The following is a 22,701-nucleotide window of genomic DNA, read 5'->3' as shown; positions in this document are numbered from 1 at the left end:
TAACGGAGGTGCAGGTGCTAGTGGCTGGGGTAACGGGGGTGCAGGTGCTAGTGGCTGGGGTAACGGAGGTGCAGGTGCTAGTGGCTGGGGTAACGGAGGTGCAGGTGCTAGTGGCTGGGGTAACAGAGGTGCAGGTGCTAGTGGCTGGGGTAACAGAGGTGCAGGTGCTAGTGGCTGGGGTAACGGAGGTGCAGGTGCTAGTGGCTGGGGTAACAGAGGTGCAGGTGCTAGTGGCTGGGGTAACAGAGGTGCAGGTGCTAGTGGCTGGGGTAACAGAGGTGCAGGTGCTAGTGGCTGGGGTAACGGAGGTGCAGGTGCTAGTGGCTGGGGTAACGGAGGTGCAGGTGCTAGTGACTGGGGTAACGGAGGTGCAGGTGCTAGTGACTGGGGTAACGGAGGTGCAGGTGCTAGTGGCTGGGGTAACGGAGGTGCAGGTGCTAGTGGCTGGGGTAACGGAGGTGCAGGTGCTAGTGGCTGGGGTAACGGAGGTGCAGGTGCTAGTGACTGGGGTAACGGAGGTGCAGGTGCTAGTGACTGGGGTAACGGAGGTGCAGGTGCTAGTGGCTGGGGTAACGGAGGTGCAGGTGCTAGTGACTGGGGTAACGGAGGTGCAGGTGCTAGTGGCTGGGGTAACGGAGGTGCAGGTGCTAGTGGCTGGGGTAACGGAGGTGCAGGTGCTTGTTGTAATGTTACCCTGGTTCTGCTGTCGCTAGGCCCTTTTTTTGATCATGTTGGTCAGCAGACGGCGTAGGGGGTGGGCGGGTATTACATTTGATGCTAGGCTCCTCAACCTCAGTGGCCAGGCCTGCAGACTGCTCGTGAGCTTGGCATCGCACTCAAAATGATGCCCAGCCATTTTCAGATATTCATGCTGATCAAAGCTTAGCCAACTAGCTATAATTATTCAGTGCTCCGCTACCAAAACATAACAAAGCTCGTAGCTAATAGCTAGTGTAACAGTATAACTTTAAACCGTCCCCTCGCCCATACCCGGGCGCGAATCAGGGACCCTCTGCACACATCAACAACAGTCACCCACGAAGCATCGTTACCAATCGCTCCACAAAATCTGCGGCCCTTGCAGAGCAAGGGGAACAACTACTTCAAGGTCTCAGAGCAAGTGACGTCACCGATTGAAACGCTATTTAGCGCGCATCACCGCTAACTAAGCTAGCCATTTCGCATCCATTACACTCACCCCCCTTTTGACCTCCTCCTTTTCCACAGCAATCAGTGATCCGGGTCAACAGCATCAATGCTCCAGTATAACTTTAGTCCGTCCCCTCGCCCATACCCGGGCGCGAACCAGGGACCCTCTGCACACTTCAACAACAGTCACCCACGAAGCATCGTTACCCATCGCTCCACAAAAGCAGAGCAAGGGGAACAACTACTTCAAGGTCTCAGAGCAAGTGACGTCACCGATTGAAACGCTATTTAGGAGAGGGGTGAGGAGATGAGAGGGGAGAGAGGGGAGAGGAGAGGGGGGAGAGGAGAGAGGAAAGTGAAGAGAGGGGAGAGCAGTGAGAGAGGTGAGGAAAGACGAGAAAGGGTAGAACGCAAAGAGGGGAAAGAAAAGAGGAGAGATGAGAGGAAAGTGTGCTGTTGGTTAGGGAAAAGAAACCCGACACCAGAAAGTCAGCGATGCTTCCTCCCATTTTATTGAACCAGTTTTGCAGTAAAACAAAGACTTTTGTGAGTTAATAAGATGCTGCGTTGGCAGAGAATACCATCCTTCTCGGCTCTCAATAAATAGTCCTCTTAAATAAGGTAGACTTTACGGCAGAGGATAGAAAAACAGTTCATCCTAAAATGACCTGGCACACAGATACACATATCTATCTCTCTCAATCCCCCTTCTTTCTCTTACGTCTGTTTTTCTGAAACCCTCTGTATTATTGTTTCTCAATGACTTGTGTGACACTTTTTTAACCCTAGCTTATATATAAACAGAGCTATATTAATGCAAATGACGTTTTTTCTGAAGAGAACTATCCATTTTCTTTCTATATCTGAGTCAATACACTAGTGTGCGTATGACATCAGAGTAACATTAAGACAATGTTTGGGATATGGAGAGGAAAGGGCAGAGTTGTTTCCCATGAGAAGAGTGTAATGATAGGTCCGTACTGATGATAGATTTAACACTGTACTGTGCAGGACAAACAACTGAGCAAGCATGGTGAGAAACAGAGCGGGAGAGAACAAGAGAGATAGAAAAAGAGAGAGAGAGAGAAAGAAAGAGACAGAAAGAGAGCGGAAGAGCGGGAGAGAGAGAAAGAGAGAGGTGTGTTTGTACTATACTGTATGATGAGTGGGACGCAATGTAAAGAGTTGCATAACATACAGTACATGTAGACACTGGAGTACAGAGGAGAAACATTGAACCTACCCTTAACATTCCCAAGACCAGGAAATAAATACGCTTCTCTTTGTTTGAAAAACTATTTACACAGTAATGTACATGAAGAGTCCATAGAGAATCCACACTTCCTAAAGCCTGGTCTTTCAGTCATAAAAAGCATACGAAAACAATATAGATCAAAAATATCTAGAAAAACACCTTTAACTACACAGAAAACATATTGACATTAACAAAATATTGTTGACTGTGTATTACTATACAATCACTGCTTAAAATGTCTCATACACAGTAGAAAGCACAGAGAGTGTGTGTGTGGGGGGGGGGGGGTTGTGTGTGTTCTAAGTTGGACTCAATAATCATGATTGTCTGCCAGTCCTCATGTAGCTCCTATCCAGCAGCACGGCAAGGCACTCTAGGACATGTAGTTCATTCATGTGTCCATTCAAGTCTCTAGATGAAAGTCACGTGCGTTGAGGGATATTTAGAGGCAGGAATGTGTGTGTGTGTTGTGAGGGTTCGAGGTTGGCTGTAGTCTAATGGCAGCCACAGGCTCTGACCACCATGTTGCGGTACTTCTTGAGGATGACATTGGAGCTGTCGTCAAAGTAGAGCACTGAGATGGCATGGAGCTGGGTGGGAGCACAGCAGGGCTTAGGAATGGTGTCTGGGTTTATTAGGTGGACCTATACGGGGGGGGGGGGGGGGGTAAAGAGGTGGGGGTTGGAGTAAGGGAGATACTGAACTGATAACATGTCAATGCAGTTGTCTTTGTGTTGACGCTGTCTAGTATATTGACTGAATGAATGATACTAAAGTATCATGTTTAGTCTTGGAGGATACTCACTAGGGTCTGCACAATGGCGTGGTTAGTGGCATTCATGTAGGAGTTGAGAGGGAAGGCACACTCTCCCTCACAGTAATAAGCTGCATAGCCCTCTGGAGCTATGATCCAGTCCTGAGAGAGAGAGAGAGAGAGAGAGAGAGAGAGAGAGAGAGGGGGATAGGGAGAGGGATAGAGGGTGGATAAAGAGAAAAAGAGAGTCACACTGTTATCCTTCATGTGATTGTGTGATCAGCATGTGATGCATGCCACAGTAGTCACGGTAGCCTCAGTAGTAACAACAAGCTTCCCGGTTCTAAACTCAGAACTTGTTGTGAACTGTGGAGCCCTAGTAAGGCAATAAATCTGCCCCTTTCCTTAGCATAACCTACTGTTTACCCAGCTGTTGTAATGGATATCATGGACAACAGTGAGAACTGTAGATCACTTTGGATTTAGGTCTCTGCTAACAAAAGGCATTAGGGAGGACAGGGAGGGAAACAGCGGGGACAGAGTGTAGAAGAGGGAGAACAGAGGAGGGGTGAGGAAGAGATAAGTGTGGGAGCGAGTGAGAAAAGGGGATAGATATTAAGAGGGATGGTGGATAAAAGAAAAGGAGAAGAGGAGAAAGAGGGAGAGATGGAGGAATGTGTGCGGTGCGCACGGTACCTGCCACCCCAGGTCTCTGAAGCTGACATAGAGCTCGTGTTTCTTGCATGCCTGCTTCTGATCAGCACTGCTGTTCTCTAAGAGAGAGATTTGGGGGGGAGAAAGAGAAAGAGAGAGAGAGAGAGAGAGAGAGAGAGAAAGAAACAAAGAAAGAAAGAAAGAAAGAAAGAAAGAAAGAAAGAAAGAAAGAAAGAAAGAAAGAAAGAAAGAAAGAAAGAAAAAGAAATGGAGAAAGAAGGAAGTGGAGAGATAAAGAGGAGTGTAAAACATTACAATATTATAGCATGGAAACATAAAACCTTGCTGTACATGATATCAGTCTATGTAGTACATTTAGGGGTAGTTCACTGTGTCCTCTGAGACGTGGGGCTACCAGAGCAAAGAGAGGACAGAGAGAGGACAGAGGCTTAACCCATCTCTTTCACCACTCCATTCTATTCCCTCTCTTCTTCTTTCTATTCCCTCCCTCCCTCTGGTAGGGGTTCTGTAGAACATGCATTTGACCCAGTCATTGGGATTGGGAATGATCAGGAACAACTGGTTCTCATCAGCTCTGTCACACATACACACACACACAAACATGCACATGCACACACAAACAAACACACACACACACACACACACACACACACACACACAAACACACAAACACATACACACACACAGTGCAGACGTGATCTGCCCAGAACATAGGACCTGCCTTTGCTCTATGCTCAGTTCTTGGCCCTGTCTGTCCACTCCATGAGGCTCATGTATTTAAAGCCCATACATTAAGACATCAAGGTTCACAGTTTTGGCAAGTCGGTTAGGGCATCTACTTTGTAAATGACACAAGTAATTTTTCCTACAATTGTTTAGAGACAGATTATTTCCTTATAATTCACTGTATCACAATTCCAGTGGGTCAGAAGTTTACATAGGCTAAGTTGACTGTGCCTTTAAACAGCTTGGAAAATTCCAGAAAATTATGTCATGGCTTTAGAAGCTTCTGATAGGCTAATTGACATCATTTGAGTCAATTGGAGGTGTACCTCTGGATGTATTTCAAGGCCTACCTTCAAACTCAGTGCCTCTGCTTGACATCATGGGAAAATCAAAAGAAATCAGCCAAGACCTCAGAAAACACATTGTAGACCTCCACAAGTCTGGTTCATCCTTGGGAGCAATTTCCAAATGCCTGAAGGTACCACGTTCATCTGTACAAACAACAGTATGCAAGTATAAACACCATGGGACCACGCAGCTGTCATACCGCTCAGGAAGGAGATGAACGTACTTTGGTGCGAAAAGTGCAAATCACTCCCAGAACAACAGCAAAGGACCGTGTGAAGATGCTGGAGGAAACAGGTACAAAAGTATCTATATTCACAGTATATATCCACAGAGTCCTTAATCGACATAACCTGAAAGTCTGCTCAGCAAGGAAAAAGGCACTAGTCTACAACAACCATAAATAAAAGCCTGACTACGGTTTGCAACTGCACATGGGGACAAAAATTGTACTTTTTGGAGAAATGTCCTCTGGTCTGATGAAACAAAAATAGAACTGTTTGGCCATAATGACCATCGTTATGTTTGGAGGAAAAAGGGGGAGGCTTGCAAGCCAAAGAACACCATCCCAACCGTGAAGCACGGGGGTGGCAGCATCATGTTGTGGTGGTGCTTTGCTGCAGGAGGTACTGGTGCACTTCACAAAATAGATGGCAAAATGAGAAAGGAAAATGATGTGGATATATTGAAGCAACATCTCAAGACATCAGTCAGGAAGTTAAACCTTGGTCGCAAATGGATCTTCCAAATGAACAATGACCCCACGCATACTTCCAAAGTTGTGGCAAAATGGCTTAAGGACAACAAAGTCAAGTTATTGGAGTGGCCATCACAAAGCCCTGATCTCAATCCCATAGAAGATTTGTGGGCAGAACTGAAAAGGCGTGTGTGAGCAAGGAGGCCTACAAACCTGACTCAGTTACATCAGCTCTGTCAGGAGGAATGGGACAAAATTCAGCCAACTTATTGTGGGAAGCTGGTGGAAGACTACCTGAAATGTTTGACCCAAGTTAAACAATTTTAAGGCAATGCTACCAAATACTAATTGAGTGTATTTAAACTTCTGACCCACTGGGAATGTGATGAAAGAAATAAAAGCTGAAAGAAATCATTCTCTCTACTATTATTCTGACATTTAAAATGAAGTGGTGATCCTAACTGACCCAAGACAAGGAATTTTTACTCGGATTAAATGTCAGGAATTGTGAAAAACTGAGTTTAAATGTATTTGGCTAAGGTGTATGTAAACTTCTGACTTCAACTGTATATATATTATAAAGCAGGCAGGCAAGCATCGAGGCATTCAGTTACTGTTCGATTTAATGTTAGATGGGCAAAACTAGTGGCCTAAGCGAGTTTGAGCGTGGTATGATCCAGCATCCCGGAGTCGCCTCTTCACTGTTCACATTGAGACTGGTGTTTTGTGGGTACTATTTAATGAAGGTGCCAGTTGAGGACTTGTGAGGCATCTGTTTCTCAAATTAGACACTAATGTACTTGTCCTCTAGTTTAGTTGTGCACTGGGGCCTCCCACTCCTCTTTCTATTCTGGTTAGAGACAGTTTACGCTGTTCTGAGAAGGGAGTAGTACACAGAGTTGTACGAGATCTTCAGTTTCTCGGCAATTTCTCACATGGAATAGCCTTTATTTCTCAGAACAAGAATAGACTGACGAGTTTGAGAAGAAAGTTATTTGTTTCTAGCCATTTTGAGCCTGTAATCGAACCCACAAATGCTGATGCTCCAGATACTCAACTAGTCTAAAGAAGGCCAGTTTTATTGCTTCTTTAATCAGAACAACAGTTCTCAGCTGTGCTAACATAATTGCAAAAGGGTTTTCTAATGATCAATAAACTTGGATTAGCTAACCCAACGTGCCATTGGAACACAGGAGTGATGGTTGCTGATAATGGGCCTCTGTAGGCCTATGTAGATATTCCATTCTGCCGTTTCCAGCTACAATAGTCATTTACAACATTAACAATGTCTACACTGTATTTCTGATCAATTTGATGTTATTTTAAAGGACAAGAAATGTGCTTTTCATTCAAAAACAAGGACATTTCTAAGTGACCCCGAACTTTTGAACGGTGGTGTATGTAAAGACAAGATTAATTCAAGAATAGTGTGATGAGTGACAATATTAGCCTATCATTTGTAAATGATATATTATCACTTGTCAATAATGCCCAGCTGAAGGCAAACAGGGCATGCTTTTTCCCCCGACTTCTTCAAATTATAGTCGCTTACTTCATGTAGCCTAGCCCATAGGCCACTTCATGTAGCCTAGCCCATAGGCCACTTCATGTAGCCTAGCCCATAGGCCACTTCATGTAGCCTAGCCCATAGGCCACTTCATGTAGCCTAGCCCATAGGCCACTTCATGTAGCCTAGCCCATAGGCCACTTCATGTAGCCTAGCCCATAGGCCACTTCATGTAGCCTAGCCCAGAGGCCCCTTCATGTAGCCTAGCCCATAGGCCACTTCATGTAGCCTAGCCCATAGGCCACTTCATGTAGCCTAGCCCAGAGGCCCCTTCATGTAGCCTAGCCCAGAGGCCCCTTCATGTAGCCTAGCCCATAGGCCACTTCATGTAGCCTAGCCCATAGGCCACTTCATGTAGCCTAGCCCATAGGCCACTTCATGTAGCCTAGCCCAGAGGCCCCTTCATGTAGCCTAGCCCATAGGCCACTTCATGTAGCCTAGCCCATAGGCCACTTCATGTAGCCTAGCCCATAGGCCACTTCATGTAGCCTAGCCCATAGGCCTTTATGTTTTCACAATGTTTGTTTATTAACAACTAAAGTGGTCAAATAACGTCTTAAAATGAAGCACATTACTCCGCTTTGCAACAGGTGTAGAGCCTAACTGGCATACAATACACAGCGTGTGAGTTTCTCGTTTGGGGAAGATGATTTTCACCATAAAAATGCACCTTTATAATAAAAGCATTACATGCATAATCACATCTGTGGTCACTTTTGAGAATGTTGCTTTTCTGCTAATGGAACATTTGTGCTTATAACCTACTGCCGTGTTCACATTGCTGCCCTCATAATGTGAAGAAAAAGCCCAATAGTTTATCAACACTTTAAGTTAAACGTTCTCATCTGTTGCGTCAGGCTCATTGCTTAATTGTTTTTTTGATGCTAGTGGTTGTATTAATGTGGGATCTATCACATCCCACAACTGTCCCAGACTATGTTTGGAATATTTCTTTCTCGCACAGAATAGAATATGTGAACTTTTGTACTATGGGGGATAGTAGATGGACATAGGCTAGTGCTTTTGCTGTTCGTTAGGCCTTCTCATCTTATTGGCTGATGAAAGGTTAATGTGGACAGTTCTTCCATATGTTCAATATGCGCCTCGGAATTGGATGAGGACACACACAGTTGGGTCCCTGATGTGTCTGTCTTCACTTGTTGTAAGGATCTACGCTGGAGACGAGAAGTAAGTACAAGGAGTGAACATTTACTGGAAAACGGACATCAAACCAAAACAAGAACACCGTTTGAAAAGGGGGAACATAACGACAATAATGCTGACATGGGGAATCAACTGAGGAACAGACAGATATAGAAGGGCAATCAACAAAGTAATGGAGTCCAGGTGAGTCCAATATTGCGCAGCTGTGCACTGTCTGTTCCGGTCAAAACATCAGTACAGAGACAAAGTGGAGTCGCAATTCAACGGCTCAGACACGAGACATATGTGGCAGGGTCTACAGACAATCACGGACTACAAAGGGAAAACCTGCCACGTCACTCCCAAACGAGTTAAACATATTCTTCGTCCACTTTGAAGATAACACAGTGCACCGATGTGGCTCGCTCCCAAGGACTGCGGGCTCTCATTCTCTGTGGCCAACGTGAGTAAGACATTTAAACGTGTTCATCTTCACAAGGCTGCCGGCCCGGAAGGCATCCTTAGCCGCGTCCTCAGAGCATGCGCAGACCAGCTGGCTGGAGTGTTTACGGACATATTCAATCTCTCCTTTCCCAGTCTGCTGTCCCCACTTGCTTCAAGATGTCCACCATTGATCCTGTACCCAAGAAAGCAAAGGTAACTGAACTAAATGTTTATAGCCCCGTAGCAGTCACCTCTGTCATCATGAAGTGCTTTGAGAGGCTAGTTAAGAATCATATCACCTGTACCTTACCTGACACCCTAGACCTACTTCAATTTTCTTACCGCCCCAATAGATCCACAGACGATGCAATCGCCATCGCACTGCACTCTGCCCTATCCCATCTGGACAAGAGGGATACCTACGTCAGAATGCTGTTCAACCTTCAACACCATAGTACCCTCCAAGCTCATTATTAAGCTCGGGGCCCTGGGTCTGAATCCGCCCTGTGCAACTGGGTCCTGGACTTCCTTACGAGCCGCCCCCAGGTGGTGAAGGAAAGAAACAACACCTCCACTTCGCTGATCCTCAACACAGGGGCCCCACAAGGGCGAGTGCTCAGCCCTCTCCTGTACTCCTTGTTCACTCATGACTCTGTGGCCATGCACACCTCCAACTCAAACATCAAGTTTGCAAATGACACAACAGTAGTAGGCCTGATTACCAACAATGACAAGACAGCCAACAGGCAGGAGGTGAGGGCCCTGGCGGAGGGGTGCCAGGAAAATAACCTCTCCCTCAACATCAACAAAATGAAGGAGCTGATCGTGGACTTCAGGAAACAGCAGAGGGAGCACTCCCCTAACCACATCGACGGGACCACAGTGGAGAACGTGAAAAGCTTCAAGTTCCTTCGGCGTCCACATCACTGATAATCTGAAATGGTCCAGAAATTTGGATTGGCCCCTAAGACCTTCAGAAACATTTACAGATTGAGATTTACAGATGCACAATTGAGAGCATGCTTTCGGGCTGTCTCACCGCCTGGTACGGCAACTGCACCGCCCGCAACCACCAGAGGGTGGTACGGTCTGCCCAACGCATCACCGGGGGCACACTGCCTACCCTCCAGAACACCTACACCATCCAATGTCACAGGAAGGCCAAAAAGATCATCAAGTACATAAACCACCCCACCCACTGCCTGTTCACCCCGCTATCATCCAGAAGGTGAGGTCAGTACAGGTGCATCAAAGCTGGGACTGAGAGATGAAAAACAGCTTCTATCTCAAGGCCATCAGACTGTTAAATAACCATCACTAGCCTGCTACCACCCGGTTACTCAACCCTGCATCTTAGAGGCTGCTGTCCTACACTGTATACATAGACATGGAATCACTGGCCACTTTAATAATGGAACACTAGTCATTTTAATAATGTTTGCATACTGCTTTACTCATCTCATATGTAAATACTGTATTCTATTCTACTGAATTTTAGTCAATGCCACTCCAACATTGCTCATCCTAATATTTATATATTTCTTAATTCCATTCTTTAACTTTTAGATTTGTGTGTATTGTCGTGAATTGTTAGATATTACTGCACTGTTGGAGCTAGGAACACAAGCATTTCGCTACACCCACAATAACATCTGCTAAACATGTGTATGTGATCAATAGAATTAGATTCCCTCAAATCGTTTGATGAATATATGTTTTCTATTTTATTCAGCTATGTTAAATTGTTCATTCTTCATACCGGTACTTTAAAATAATGGCACAGAATTCTAAGAAAACCCACAGCCATATGACACAGCCAGATGAGGGCCTAACATAAGGACAACTCAGAGTATGCTATATTGTTCTCCTGAAATAGACTACATTTTCTTCATATCATTTTTCTTTACACCTGTTTATAATAAATAATGGACTTATTGTGATGGTGTCGGTTGTATTACATGCATGTATTAGACTTTTTAAAATGTAGATGTTCCAAAGGTCTGCATCAGTGGCTTGTGGAAGCCAGGAGATGCTAAATGTGTTTATGTTAATTAACGGTCAATTACCGTGAGACCGGCAGTTATTTCATGACCACCACAGCGCGGGTGAAAACAGCTCGTTGATGAGAGGTCAAAGGAGAATGGCAAGAATCGCGCCAGCTAACAGACAAACAGGCAAATAACGGTGCAGTACTACAGTGGTGTGCAGAACGGCATCTCGGAACGCACAATTTGTCGGGCCTTGTCACGGATGGGCTGTTGCAGCAGATGACCACACCAGGTTCTGCTCCTATCAGCTAAACACAAGGAGAAAAGCCTCCAGTGGGCATGTGATCACCAACACTGGACAATAAGGAGTGGAAGAACTTTTCCTGGTCTGACAAAAAACGGTTCCTGTTGCGTCATGTTGATAGCAGCGTCAGGATTTGGTGTAAGCAGCATGAGTCCATGGCCCCATCCTGCCTGGTGTCAACGGTACAGGCTGGTTGGATTGGGGTAATGGTGTGGGGAATGTTTTCCTGGCACACGTTAGGTCCCTTGATACCAACTGAGCAACTTTTGCATGCCCTGAATCATTTAGGCTGTTCTGGAGTCAAAGGTACTAGATGGGTGTACCTAATAAAATGTTGTATGTGATCGTATACAAATGTAAGCAGGGTTTGAAATGATGTTTTAGTCAAATATTATATCTGCTTGGGCTTCTTGCAGTCAATTTGCAGTATACAATTTTTTTCTAATTTTGTTCCGGCCCCCAGACCATCCGCTCAAGAAACAAGCTGAATCTATTTGATGAACCCTGGCCTAGACTATTTTCCTATCCAGTCCCAATCCCACTGAAATCCCAAATCTGGACTCTTGTCTCGCATGAAAATTCCTAACTTTATTCTGTAATCCATAGGTTGAAGTATCAACGTATGTTTCTCACCTATGCATGTCAAAATACCACTATAACATTGTGTCCGCTTGCTGTACTTGCTGCCCATATCAGTGCTTCTGTAGAGAATGTGTGATCAACAAACAGTATGAGATGAGAGTTGGTCCCCGTTAAGATACCCTGATATTTCAACTATTTCCACTCTTCATCTCCCTGTTATTCATGATCTGATCTGCTATCTGTATGATCATTAACTCAATTAAGAGAAAAAATAGGAGGTTATCTAGCAAGCTTAGCAACTTTGGTCACTTGACCTTTGTTTGACTGCCATTACAAAGTTTGTATAATTGGTTTGGAGGGGGAAAGTGTGTGTGTGTGTGTGTGTGTGTGTGTGTGTGTGTGTGTGTGTGTGTGTGTGTGTGTGTGTGTGTGTGTGTGTACGTCTGTGTACGTCTGTGTGTGCGTGCATGTGTGTTGATCCTTGGAGATATGTGGAGAATTATTGTAAGGAGGCTGTAGTAGACAGTAGTAGCCCTGGCCTCCATCTGCCTCCCATTTCACCTGGAACCCACACCAGAGCCAGCCACCACTACATCAACATATCACTGTGCCATTTAAAAGGCCTTCCACAAATACACATGCTGCTGTAAGGCACATTCTCTTAGCCTCCCTCTCCCCTCATCCCCCAGTCCTTACCTGCGATGTTGGTCACTCGGAGTCCCTCCTGGCCCTTGTTGGCCCCTTTGGAGCGGTTGGGGTTGCGTTGTTTGGTGCCCCCTGGTGCTGAGCGGATGCTGCGCAGGTGCACCTCTGTGGCTTTGAAGAAGGCCACCATGAAGGGCTGTTTATTCTGAGGACCACTGAGGCCGATCAGCCCTGCCATCCGCGGGTTCACACTCTCACCTGCAGGGGGAGACACAGAGGACAGCGTGTCAGAGACATGTCTCTGTGAGTGTGTGTATCTAAAGTGCGTGTGGTCCACTCAGTCTCTAATGAGAACCATTTATTTAGTCTGTGTAATGCTGAAAATTGATGTTATCCCAAATATGAGGATCTCTCTCTCTCTCTCTCTCTCTTGCTCTCTCTCTCTCTCTCTCTCTCTCTTGCTCTCTCCCTCTCTCTCTCTCTCTCTCTCAGTTTGGACCTGGGAAATGTCAAGCACCAAAGTAATACCAGACATCAAAGAGATACACTCTCTCCCAATGGATCTGACGGTGTTTAAGGTTTGTGTGTGTGTGGCAGATTTGCGTTTTTAATCATGAAGCTTGTTCTGGCGGCAGCTCTGCAGAGCTGGCACTAGCTGGCACTGCCACAATGTCATAAAATCTGATTTTAAACCTAATGCTAACCTTAACCACATTGCTAACCCTAATGCCAAACCCTAACCATAGATTAAGACCAAAAATGCATTTTTACAATATAGTCAATAAAGTCCATTTTGACTTTGCAGCTGGTCTATCTAGCAGAAATTGACTCCCCAAAAAATGTCAACATGTGTGTGTGAGAGAGATCTGGGTGAACATGTGATGTTCAGAGGAATGTGCCTGTGATCATAGTGCAGAGGTAAACTCATGTTGCCCGCAGCCAGTGGCGGTTCTAGCTTGTATGGATCCCTGGGCAAGCCACCCCTTCAGCGCCCCGTGCCGCCCCCGGTAAGATGCCCATGTCACCTATACCTATATCCATCACTGCCCGCAGCCCACGGTGACGGGACGTCTCACGAGCATGCCAGCACACGCCTGGCCATACCCCTCCCAACACACACACATAAACACACACTGTCCCTAACATGAAAGAAACATGGATCATCCTTCTATCATCACCGAGGTAACAGTCTCCTCAGAAACACTGTCATACAGTACTACTGTCGATGCTGCTGTTGTTGTTATTGATTTCAAATGACTAACATCCTGCCATCCTGATAGCAATCTCGCCTCCGCTCTAAAGAGAAACTTGACTCGATAGAAATACATCTGCATTACATGTTGTTTGTTGTAATCTCTTCTGCATGGGTGATAGTGATGATGAGGGTATAGTGGATCGTGTTAAATAATGACGGCTTGTATTATCCCTCTACCAGTGTGTTCTCTCTGTGTTGTGTGCAGGTAGAGAATGTGCCATTGCTATGCACTGAGGTCATACTGCTCATGCTGTCTCCTGTTCTTACATGAATCCAGGCCAGGCCCCATATACATCATTTAGATCCTAATTAATAAGAATATATGGAAAGGGATGAACTGGTCCTAGATCAGTACTCATACTGTAAGCTATATGGTTAGGGGTCCTAACCTCTCATATAGAAGTTCTGGTTTAGAGAGCTCCCTCTGGGTTCTAGACCTGGTTCAAAGGCCCTCTGCTTACCGGCAGTGCTCTCCAGAGCCAGCTGCAGGCCCAGGTTGTGTCCAGGATTCAGAACCCAGTGGTTACTGGTCAATGTCACATCAATCACCAGCCACCCCTCCTCAGCCGCCCAGATGACCCGCGAGTCTAACAGAAACAGGTCCGACTTCCTGGAGGAGATACACACACACACACACACACACACATGTGTGTATGCATGAGTAAACATTCACACAAACACGGAGAGAAACACACACACATACACAACCAGACCCACATGGGACCCAAACATGCAAACATACGCAAAGAAACACACACACACAGATACAGACAAACACACACACACATACAGGCCTGCAAACTTAAATAATATGTGCAAAAAGTGTGGAGCTGAGGAGTAGAACAAGTAAGAGAGCGAGATCAGGGCAACAGAGAAAAAGGAAGGGAGGGGGAGGGAGGGAGGGAGGGAGGGAGGGAGGGCTCCAGATGGGGAGGTCCAGGGGAACACTTCATTTCCTCAATTGACAATAATGACTTTATAAACGACTGCTCCGTTCATGCTGAACACACTGTCCATCACACACTGGAATTAAGGGAGTGAAACAGAGAAAGAGCCAGAGAGAGAGAGAGAGGTAGAGAGAGAGAGAGGGGTAGAGAGAGAGAGAGAGAAAGAGAGAGAGAGAGAGAGAGAGAGAGAGAGAGGGGTAGAGAGAGAGAAAGAGAGAGAGAGAGAGGTAGAGAGAGAGAGAGAGAAAGAGAGAGAGAGAGAGGTAGAGAGAGAAAGAGAGAGAGAGAGAGGTAGAGAGAGAGAGAGAGAGAGAGAGAGAGAGAGGGAGAGGTAGAGAGAGAAAGAGAGAGAGAGAGAGAGGTAGAGAGAGAAAGAGAGAGAAAGAGAGAGAGGTAGATAGAGAGAGAGAGAGAGAGAGAGAGAGAGATGTAGAGAGAGAGAGAGAGAGGTAGAGAGAGAGAGGTAGAGAGAGAGAGAGAGAGAGGTAGAGAGAGAGAAGGATAGAGAGAGAGAGAGAGAGATAAAGGTAGAGAGAGAGAGAAAGAGAGAGAGAGAAGGATAGAGAGAGAGAGAGAGAGAAAGAAAGAAAGAAAGAAAGAAAGAAAGAAAGAAAGAAAGAAAGAAAGAAAGAAAGAAAGAAAGGAGAGAGAAAGAAGCATAGAGAAGGAATCCTTGTCCAACTAAAAATCAATGTTCTAAAGTGGAATGTTTTTGTCTTTTTCTCCTCTTTTCCTTTCTGATATTCTATCCCTTCTTCCTCCAGTGTCCATCATTCCTTCCAGGCCAGTGTTGGTCTACTGACAGGTTGGATAGTGTGTCATAGTGCTCTGCTTCACACACACTTCCCTGGCAGAGGGATATATGTGTTGTTCCCCCTAGAGCTGTGCAGGCAGCAGAAGCCTTTAGGAGGGGTCAGAGACCTGGCCCTTTACACAGCATAGGTTATACACACCTTCCACATGGCTGTGGGAAAGACTGGATATACTCACTGATCTTTGAAAACAATGTTGGGAGAATAGAAGTGAGGGTTACACAACCTGTTGCTGTGTGACATAACAGAGGAGAACCCTAAAACATACTGACACACACACACTGTCCCTCACCTGTCGTTGTGTTCCTTCAGCACCTGGTAGACACTGATGCGGAAGGTCTCATTCTCAAAGCGCTCGTGGATGAAGTCCTTATAGATGCGGAACTCTGCAGCGGTGACCGCTTCCCCATCGGGAATACGTGATAGGTCGAAACGAAACTCTCTGTGGTGCCGCCGGACCGAGAGAAACTCCTTATCGTGCTCCACTGGAACACAAAAACACGCACAAAGGATCAGACAGACAGAACACCACAAACACAAGCATGCAAGTGCACACACACACAAACTCTCTCATCTTCTCTGAACCCCAGAGACTCGTCTCTCCTCTCCTCTCCTCCTCCCTGAACACCAGAGACTAGTCTCTCCTCCTCTCTGAACCCCAGAGACTAGTCTCTCCTCTCTGAACCCCAGAGACTAGTCTCTCCTCCTCTCTGAACCCCAGAGACTTGTCTCTCCTCTCCTCCTCTCTAAACCCCAGAGACTTGTCTCTCCTCTCCTCCTCTCTGAACCCCAGAAACTCGTCTCTCCTCTCCTCCTCTCTGAACCCCAGAAACTAGTCTCTCCTCCTCTCTGAACCCCAGAAACTCGTCTCTCCTCTCCTCCTCTCTGAACCCCAGAAACGAGTCTCTCCTCCTCTCTGAACCCCAGAGACTAGTCTCTCCTCTCCTCCTCTCTGGACCCCAGAGACTAGTCTCTCCTCCTCTCTGAACCCCAGAGACTTGTCTCTCCTCTCCTCCTCTCTAAACCCCAGAGACTTGTCTCTCCTCTCCTCCTCTCTGAACCCCAGAAACTCGTCTCTCCTCTCCTCTTCTCTGAACCCCAGAGACTAGACTCTCCTCTCCTCCTCCCTGAACACAGAGACTAGTCTCTCCTCCTCTCTGAACCCCAGAGACTCGTCTCTCCTCTCCTCCTCTCTGAACCCCAGAGACTAGTCTCTCCTCTTCTCTGAACCCCAGAAACTTGTCTCTCCTCTCCTCCTCTCTAAACCCCAGAGACTTGTCTCTCCTCTCCTCCTCTCTGAACCCCAGAAACTCGTCTCTCCTCTCCTCTTCTCTGAACCCCAGAGACTAGACTCTCCTCTCCTCCTCTCTGAACCCCAGAGACTAGTCTCTCCTCTTCTCTGTACCCCAGAGACTCGTCTCTCCTCTCATCCTCTCTGAACCTCTCTCACTCACACACACACACACACACACACACACACACACACACACACACACACACACAGGTAGCCTAGTGGTTAGAGTAGACTAGCGGCAGGTAGCCTAGTGGTCTGAGTGTTGGATTAGTAACCGAAAGGTTGCTAGTTTGAATCCCCGATCTGTCGATCTGCCCTTGAGAAAGGCACTTAACCCTAATTGCTCCAGGATTGCCATCAATAATGGCCGATCCCTGGCTGTGACCCCACTCTCCGAGGGTGTCTCAGGGGGAGTTGGGATATGCAAAAAAAAATATTTCACACCTCACACTTGTACAGGTTGTGAAACAGGACAAATATAAGCACCCCCTGTTTGACTGTTGGAGTGTGCACATAGATACGCACTCACATACTAAAGATGGTGCTGTATGGCTGCTGTCTTGCTCTGACCCAATGTAGCCATTTTGTGATTCCTCACTGAGCTAATGGGTAGAGCTGCCACTTTCAAGGAGCGGGACTCATTCATTTTTTTTAAATTTAACCTTTATTTAACTAGGCAAGTCAGTTAAGAACAAATTCTTATTTACAATGACGGCCTACGAAAAGGCAAAAGACCTCCTGCGGGGACGGGGTCTGGGATTAAAAATAAAAAGGAGGCCCACAAGAATGGAATGGTCTACCGTATCAAAAGCTTTGGCCAAGTCAATAAAAATAGCAGCACAATATTGCTTAGAATCAAGGGCAATGGTGACATCATTGAGGACCTTAAAGGTTGCAGTGACACATCCATAACCTGAGCGGAAACCAGATTTCATACCAGAGATAATAGTATAGACATCAAGAAAGCCAGTCAGTTGATTATTGACAAGTTTTTTGATAAGCAGGGCCTATAGGCCTATAACAGTTAGGATCAGCTTATCACCCCCTTTAAGTAAAGGACTAACTGTGGTTGCTTACCAAGCAATGGGAACCTCCCCAGAAAGGAGAGACAGGTTAAAAAGGTCGGAGATAGGTTTGACGATGATAGGGGCAGCAACCTTAAAGAAGAAAGGGTCTAAACCATCCGACCCAGATGTTTTTTTTTAGGTCAAGTTTCAGGAGCTCCTTTAGCACCTCAGACTCAGTGACTGCCTGCAGGGATAAACTTTGTAGCGGGGCAGGGGAAAAAGAGGGAGAAGCATCGGAGACAGTTGCATTAGAAGGGGTGGGAGATGAGGAAATGTTGGACGGGCAAGGTGGCATGGCTGAGTCGAATAGGAATTCTGACTTAATGAAGTGGTGATTAAAGGGCTCAGCCATCTGCTTCTTGTCAGTAACAACCACATCATCAACTTTAAGGAACATTAAGTACTTCTTGGGCTTAGACCCACAGAGAGAGAACTGTTCCTTAAAGTAACTAACTTTGGCCTTCCGGATAGCCTGAGTGCACTTATTTCTCGTTTGCCTGAACGAGAGCTAGTCAGCGTGAGTATGCGTGTGCCGAGCTATTTGCCAAATGCAATTCTTGTGGTGGATCAACTCTGCGAGATCACGGTCAAACCAAGGGCTGAACCTGTTTTTAATTCTCATTTTCTTTATGGGGCCGTGTTTGTTAACAATTCCACTGAAAATATCAAAAAAGAAGGTCCAAGCGTCTTCGACAGAGGGGTCAAGCTGATTCTATACCATTTTACAGAGGCCAGTTCATGAAGGAAGGCTTGCTCATTAAAGTGTTTTAGCAAGCGTCTATGACAAATCAGGACAGGTTGTTTCACTGAGCAGCCATTACGAACACAGGCTGTAAAACTTTGACCATTAAGGCCATTACAGAAAACACCAGACTGATACGCGGACGTTAATAAGAAATCCTGCTATGCCCTCAGTCAGACCATCAAACAGGCAAAGCGTCAATACTCGCACAGTCGCGAGTCTACCAAACGAGCTAAATTACTTCTATGCTCACTTTGAAGCAAGCAACACTGAAGCATGCATGAGAGCATCAGCAGTTCCGGACAACTGTGTGATCACGCTCTCCATAGCCGATGTGAGTAAGACATCGGTCAACATTCACAAGGCTGCGGGGCCAGACGGATTACCAGGACAGGTACTACGAGCATGCGCTCACCAACTGGCAAGTGTCTTCACTGACATTTTCAACCACTCCCTGTCTGAGTCTGCAATACCAACATGTTTCAAGCAGACCACCATAGTCCCTGTGCCCAATAACACTAAGGTAACTTACCTAAATGACTGCCGACCCGTAGCACTCACGTATGTAGCCATGAAGTGCTTTGAAAGTCTGGTCATGGCTCACATCAACATCATTACCCCAGAAACCCTAGACCCACTTCAATTTGCATACCGCCCCAACAGATCCACAGATGATGCAATCTCTATTGCACTCCACACTGCCCTTTCCCACCTGGACAAAAGGAACATCTACATGAGAATGCTATTCATTCACTACAGCTCAGCATTCACACCATAGTGCCCTCAAAGCTCATCACTAAGCTAAGGACCCTGGGACTAAACACCTCCCTCTGCAACTGGATCCTGGACTTCCTGACGGGCTGCCCCCAGTGGGTAAGGGTAGGTAACAACATATCTGCCACACTGATCCTCAACACGGGGGCCCCTCAGGGGTGCATGCTCAGTCCCCTCCTGTACTCCTTGTTCACCCACGGCTGCATGGCCAGGCTCCAACAACATCATTAAGTTTGCCGACGAAACAATAGTGGTAAGCCTGATCACCAACAACGATGAGACAGCCTATAGGTAGGAGGTCAGAGACTTGGCCATGTGGTGCCAGGATAACAACCTCTCCCTCAATGTGATCAAGATAAAGGATGTGATTGTGGACTACAGGAAAAGGAGGACCGAGGTTTAGAGCTTCAAGTTCCTTTGTGTTCACATCACCAACTAACTATCATGGTCCAAACACACCAAGACAGTTGTGAAGAGGGCATGCAAAGCCTATTCCCCCCAGGAGACTGAAAATATTTGGCATAGGTCCTATTATCTTCAAAAATTTCTACAGCTGCACCATTGAGCGCAACCTAACTGGTTGCATCACTGTCTGGTAATGCAAATGCTCAGACTCCGACGGCAAGACACTAAGCTTCCTGCCATCCAGGAAGGCCCTCTATGCCAGTCGGTGTCAGAGGAGAGCCCTAAAAATGGTCAAAGACTCCAGCCACCATAGTCACAGACTGTTCTCTCTGCTAATCAAATGGCTACCCAGCCTATTTGCACTCTCCCCCCTATTTTATGCTGCTGCTACTCTCTGGTTATTATAACTTTAACTCTACCTACATATACATATTACCTCAATTACCTTCACTAGCCGGTGGCCTCACACATTGACGCTTCGCTACTGTTATTTTACTTCTGTTCTTTAACTATTTGTTATTTTTATTAAATTATTTATTTACATCTATTTTTTACTTCACAATACTTTTATCTTAAAACTGCTTTGTTGGGTAATGGCTTATAAGTAAGCATTTCACTGTAACAACACCTGTTGTATTCGGCGCATGTGATGAATACAATTTGATTTGATTTGATTTTGTCCCCCTGAAGGCAAATCAGATCTTGACTCTACACTCTGAAAAAAACAGTGCTTTCATGAACCTAAAAGGGTTCTTCAGCTGTCCTCATAGGAGAACGCTTTGAAGAACCCGTTTTAGTTCCAGGTAGAACTCATTTGGCTCCAGGTAAAACCCTTATGGGTTCCATGTAGAACCCTTTCCACAAAGGGTTCTACATGGAACTCAAAATGGTTATACCTGGAAACAAAAAGGGTTCTACCTGGAAACAAAAAGGGTGCTGCTATGGGATCAGCCAAAGAACCCTTTCGGGAACCCTTTTTTCTAAGAGTGTATTATCCTGCTTCCTGTTCACAAACAAAAGCTCAAACAGGAAGTACCAGTGACACGCTCTGTAGAAAAATGGTCTACCGAAGCAAAGGCTATGCTGCAGGACTGCCTTGCTAGTGCTGACTGGAATATTCTCCGGGACTCTGATCGCATCGACGAGCTAACCACATCTGTCACCGGTTTGATAAGGAAATGCATCACCGATGTCGTTCCCACAGTGAAGGTTCACTACTTCCCCAAGCAGCCAACCCCGAGGCTACGTCTGAGGACACGAACGCGTACATGAAGTCCCGCTACGACCTCCGCAAAGCCATCAATCAAAGGTGGAATCCTATTATACAATACCGGCTCCGACGCTCAACGCATGTGGCAGGGGCTACAGTTCATTATGGACTACAAAGGAAGCCCTAGCCATCATCTGCTCAATGACGTCTCTCTACAAGACGAACTCAATGCCTTTTATGCACACTTCAACTGCTGATCCGTTTCTGGACTTTGTACCCAGCTGCCTGTCTTGACCACGAGCCTGTCTGCCACTCTGTACCTCTTGGACTCTTGATCTGGTTTTGACCTTTTTGCCTGTCCACAACCTTTCTCCTGCCTACCCCTTTGGATTAATAAACATTATAAGACTCCAACCATCTGCCTCCTGTGTCTGCATTTGGGTCTCGCCTTGTGCCTTGATACAGTGTCTAGATATAATTTGTATTTGTTGCCCTGGCAACTGGACCTTTTTTGGAGCACGATTATTTTTGTCTTACTGAGACTTACTGTCAGGGCCAAGGTCTGACAGAATATGTGCAGAAGATCTCGGTGCTGCTGTAGGACAGAAGCACCAGATCAACAGCAAACAGTAGACATTTGACTTCAGATTCTAGTAGGGTGAGGCCGGGTGCTGCATACTGCTTACCTATTGCAGATTCAGTCTTCCCAGCCTGGTGCAGGTCTACAATTTTGTTTCTGGTGTCCTTTGACAGCTCTTTGGTCTTGGCCATAGTGGAGTTTGGAGTGTGACTGTTTGAGGTTGTGGACAGGTGTCTTTTATACTGATAACAAGTTCAAACAGGTGCCATTAATACAGGTAACGAGTGAAGGACAGAGGAGCCTCTTAAAGAAGAAGTTACAGGTCTGTGAGAGCCATAAATCTTGCTTGTTTGTAGGTGACCAAATACTTATTTTCCACCATAATTTGCAAATAAATTCATTAAAAATCCTACAATGTGATTTTCTCATTTTGTCTGTCATAGTTGAAGTGTACCTATGATGAAAATTACAGGCCTCTCTCATCTTTTTAAGTGGGAGAACTTGCACAATTGGTGGCTGACTAAATACTTTTTTGCCCCACTGCACATATACATATGAGATGAGTAATGTAGGGTATGTAAACATTATATTAAGTGGCATTGTTTAAAGTGGCTAGTGATTAAAAAAAAATACATCAATTTACATAAATTTCCATTATTAAAGTGAGCTGGAGTTGAGTCAGTATGTTGGCAGCAGCCACTCAATGTTAGTGGTGGCTGTTTAACAGTCTGATGGCCTTGAGATAGAAGCTGTTTTTCAGTCTCTCGGTCCCTGCTTTGATGCACCTGTACTGACCTCGCCTTCTGGATGACAGCTGGGTGAACAGGCAGTGGCTCAGGTGCTTGTTGTTCTTGATGATCTTTATGGCCTTTCTGTGACATCGGGTGGTGTAAGTGTCCTGGAGGGCAGGTAGTATGCCCCCGGTGATGCGTTGTGCAGACCTCACTACCCTCTGGAGAGCCTTACGGTTGTGGGCGGAGCAGTTGCCGTACCAGGCGGTGATACAGCCCGAAAGGATGCTCTCGATTGTGCATACGTAGAAGTTTGTGAGTGCTTTTGGTGACAAACGGAATTTCTTCAGCCTCCTGAGGATGAAGAGGCGCTGCTGCACCTTCTTCACAACGCTGTTTGTGTGGGTGGACCAATTCAGTTTGTCCGTGATGTGTACGCCGAGGAACTTAAAACTTTCCACCTTCTCCACAACTGTCCCGTCGATGTGGATAGGGGGGTTCTCCCTCTGCTGTTTCCTGAAGTCCACAATCATTCATCTCCTTAGTTTTGTTGACATTGAGTGTGAGGTTATTTTCCTGACACCACACTCCGAGGGCCCTCACCTAGGCC

The 22,701-nt window shown here is 46.0% G+C and overlaps 1 protein-coding gene across 1 annotated transcript in view; it reads right to left on the bottom strand.

Moving 5' to 3' along the window:
* Positions 1-494: 494 nt before the first annotated feature.
* LOC115102105 (bone morphogenetic protein 7-like) overlaps positions 495-22,701 on the bottom strand; it is a 64,134-nt gene continuing 41,927 nt past the window's right edge. Inside the window, exons 2-7 of the mRNA XM_029621691.2 lie at positions 15,581-15,773; positions 13,991-14,139; positions 12,326-12,532; positions 3,855-3,931; positions 3,210-3,320; positions 495-3,048 (exon numbers count right to left, since the gene is read on the bottom strand). Of these exons, the coding sequence (XP_029477551.1) occupies positions 2,899-3,048; positions 3,210-3,320; positions 3,855-3,931; positions 12,326-12,532; positions 13,991-14,139; positions 15,581-15,773 (887 nt within the window). The 3' untranslated portion in view covers positions 495-2,898. The remainder of the gene's footprint in view (positions 3,049-3,209; positions 3,321-3,854; positions 3,932-12,325; positions 12,533-13,990; positions 14,140-15,580; positions 15,774-22,701) is intronic.

Source organism: Oncorhynchus nerka, linkage group LG20 (genome assembly GCF_034236695.1).
Source record: "Oncorhynchus nerka isolate Pitt River linkage group LG20, Oner_Uvic_2.0, whole genome shotgun sequence".
NCBI classification, from domain to species: domain Eukaryota; kingdom Metazoa; phylum Chordata; class Actinopteri; order Salmoniformes; family Salmonidae; genus Oncorhynchus; species Oncorhynchus nerka.
The sequence above is the reverse complement of the archived record's forward strand: the minus strand, read 5'-3'. Positions and strand labels throughout refer to the sequence as shown.